This window comes from Perkinsus marinus (genome assembly GCF_000006405.1).
Source record: "Perkinsus marinus ATCC 50983 genomic scaffold scf_1104296958712, whole genome shotgun sequence".
Classification (NCBI taxonomy): domain Eukaryota; phylum Perkinsozoa; order Perkinsida; family Perkinsidae; genus Perkinsus; species Perkinsus marinus.
In genome coordinates this window covers 1,549,316-1,551,619 of record NW_003206658.1, presented here as the reverse complement: position 1 = coordinate 1,551,619, position 2,304 = coordinate 1,549,316, and the positions used below count along the sequence as shown (strand labels likewise).

Here is a 2,304-nt window from a genome sequence, read left to right as displayed (position 1 = left end):
TATCACTGGCACACACTACTGGTGCGGTCCTGGACTGGCAGTGCCTCCCAACCCACTTTGAAGTCTCATGTTATGCACCTGTGACTACGGGTAGTCCACTGTTGAGCTTTCGAGCCGTCGATTTCTTTGAGAAGCTTTGATTCCTTTGCCCAGAAAGCAACCGTGCAGAACGCGTACAGACGCGCCAGCCGATAGTCTTCTCGCTCTTGCTCTAATCCACTCTCAACGGATGGGCACCTTCACTAAGCATCTTCTTGACGGAAGTATTGCCCAAGAGCAGTACTTGACGCGATGAGTGTTGCTCGTCTCTGTCTCCCACACCTATTCAAACTCGTGTACTTCAGAACCAATTTTTCGCCATACCAGTCGGGAAATAATGCTCACGTGGGAGTATGCGGCCGTGTAATAAATAGAAGAATTATCCAATGCAACATCAGGCAAGAGGTTCATCATCTGTAAGACTTGGATATCGTTCAACGGCATCAAGATTTCGACTTTTAGATTCGATTTTCCAACTTGGGGGTCCCAAGTACTCGCTGATTAGACCGAAGCCACTCATGAGACTCTCATGATGAGAGAGAGCAGAAATGTTATAACTTAGGACTGAACCTACGCCGATCGGTTTACGGCTGTGGTATCTCACCGCACGAGCATCCTTGCCACATATAAAGCGCGTGACTCTACCCTATGCCTGTGACCGTGGATAAGTAGATCCTCAACCACTCCCCTGTACTTGTTGACTATACCAGAGACACTCGTGATGGAAAGTAGGAATATCCTATGCAATGTAACGGTGATGAGATACACTATCATCCAACGTATAGTGGATGCCAAAGTGTACTCGGAGATCAAAGATCGACAACAATAGAATCTTTTGAGCCAGGGTTTGAGCTAGAATTCCTGGTATCGACTGAATCAGCTGTTCGACTCAGCACGCATGAACATGCCCATAGTAGTACACCCACAGACAGCCATGCACTACAAATACAGAGAGATGCCCTATAACCAATTCGATCATTCCAGAGTCCCATCAGAATAGGACTGGGGAAATCACCTAGTATATGGCAGACACCAAATGAAGCCGCTAGAGCTTGGGATCGCAGATGGGTTGGTACCGCCTCCATGATGGCCACGTTAGATTGCGCAGTGGTAGCCGAGAGGAAGTACTGCGCAAAGAACATGAGAACGAAAAATAGACTAATATAGGGGCTCCATGCAGCTGAGATGGCAAAAGGTATCGAGATCGTGATGAAGATAAAGCAAATAACGCACGCCACATGTAGACGTGTTTTCCGACCATTATAAAATCTGCACATTAAATCTAGCAGATAACCGCCTGAAAAAGTACCCAGTAGGCCAGTGCTAACAGTGAGAGCACCGAACCCTATGCTGGCCACCTTATGAGATGTACTGAATATAACTCGAATAGCAGCAGGACTCCAGTAGGAAAGGCCACCAACAATGAAGGCGAATGTCGAGTAACCGAGGACTAGAGTCACGTACGTCATGTTGCTCGCCAACACACAGAACTGCTTCAAGTGATTGCCCTCACGCTGAGCAGTGCTCCGAGACGGCACGCTGAAACGATCCTGCCAAGTGATTGTTAGGCCTATGAAGACGACCATGATCAGAGCCTCGCCCAAAAATGCATATTGGCCTGTCTCCCACGAGTGGAAGAAACCAGAGCCAACGTAGCCAAGGGCCTGGCCAACGGTGAAAGACATGAAAAAAATCCCGAGAAAAGTAGACCCCTTTCCAATGGGTGCTACATCGTCGATAATTGGCGGGGTTAACGCAGCGAAGGCAGCCTCACCAACTCCGGTAAGTGTTCGACAGGCAAGGATGGAAAAGAATGAGCTTGGTAACGTCGCAATTAGGATATTCGACACAACCCAGAAAAGGAGGCCGATGCAGATCGATCGAATGGTCCACTTCCCTGATACTTGTCCGAGGAGCGCGAACAAAGGTGCAGCCAATACGTAGCCCAAAATAAACATGCCGCCGATTAAACCGAGTTGAAAATCGGTGAGGCCGAGGGAGTCCTTAAGGTGGAGATTTGAACCCGCAATGAAACCTCTATCAAAGAATATTAGAGCGAAACATGAAGTGAAGAAGACCAGATGGACCCAGGGGCCTAGCAGGCGACGGGACGAGGTTTCTGATGAGCCCATACAGTCGTCGTGTAGATCGACAAGAAAATGACCACCTGAATGACCACCATCTCACATGTCTATCTCGCCTGTTCGAATCAGACCTATCACGTGGACCCCCAGACTAGCTTAATTACTGAACGATCATAACTGA

The 2,304-nt window shown here is 48.4% G+C and overlaps 3 protein-coding genes across 3 annotated transcripts in view; all 3 read right to left on the bottom strand.

Annotated features, from left to right (window-relative positions):
- Positions 1-69, bottom strand: part of Pmar_PMAR011927 (conserved hypothetical protein) — a gene marked incomplete at its 5' end in the record, with an annotated part of 3,431 nt that extends 3,362 nt beyond the window's left edge. The window contains 2 exons of the mRNA XM_002774009.1: positions 1-5; positions 57-69. The exon at positions 1-5 is cut by the window's left edge and continues 4 nt beyond it. Of these exons, the coding sequence (XP_002774055.1) occupies positions 1-5; positions 57-69 (18 nt within the window). The remainder of the gene's footprint in view (positions 6-56) is intronic.
- Positions 70-915: 846 nt separating this feature from the next.
- Pmar_PMAR011926 (hypothetical protein) lies at positions 916-1,724 on the bottom strand (the record flags this gene model as incomplete). The annotated part of the gene is made up of 3 exons (XM_002774008.1): positions 916-978; positions 1,116-1,219; positions 1,349-1,724. The coding sequence occupies 3 exons, from the start codon at positions 1,722-1,724 to the stop codon at positions 916-918; spliced, it is 543 nt and encodes a 180-aa protein (XP_002774054.1).
- Positions 1,725-2,079: 355 nt separating this feature from the next.
- Pmar_PMAR011925 (hypothetical protein) lies at positions 2,080-2,304 on the bottom strand (the record flags this gene model as incomplete). Its single annotated transcript, XM_002774007.1, has 2 exons — positions 2,080-2,134; positions 2,288-2,304. Coding segments are annotated over 2 exons (72 nt in total), but the record flags the coding sequence as incomplete, so codon positions are not given.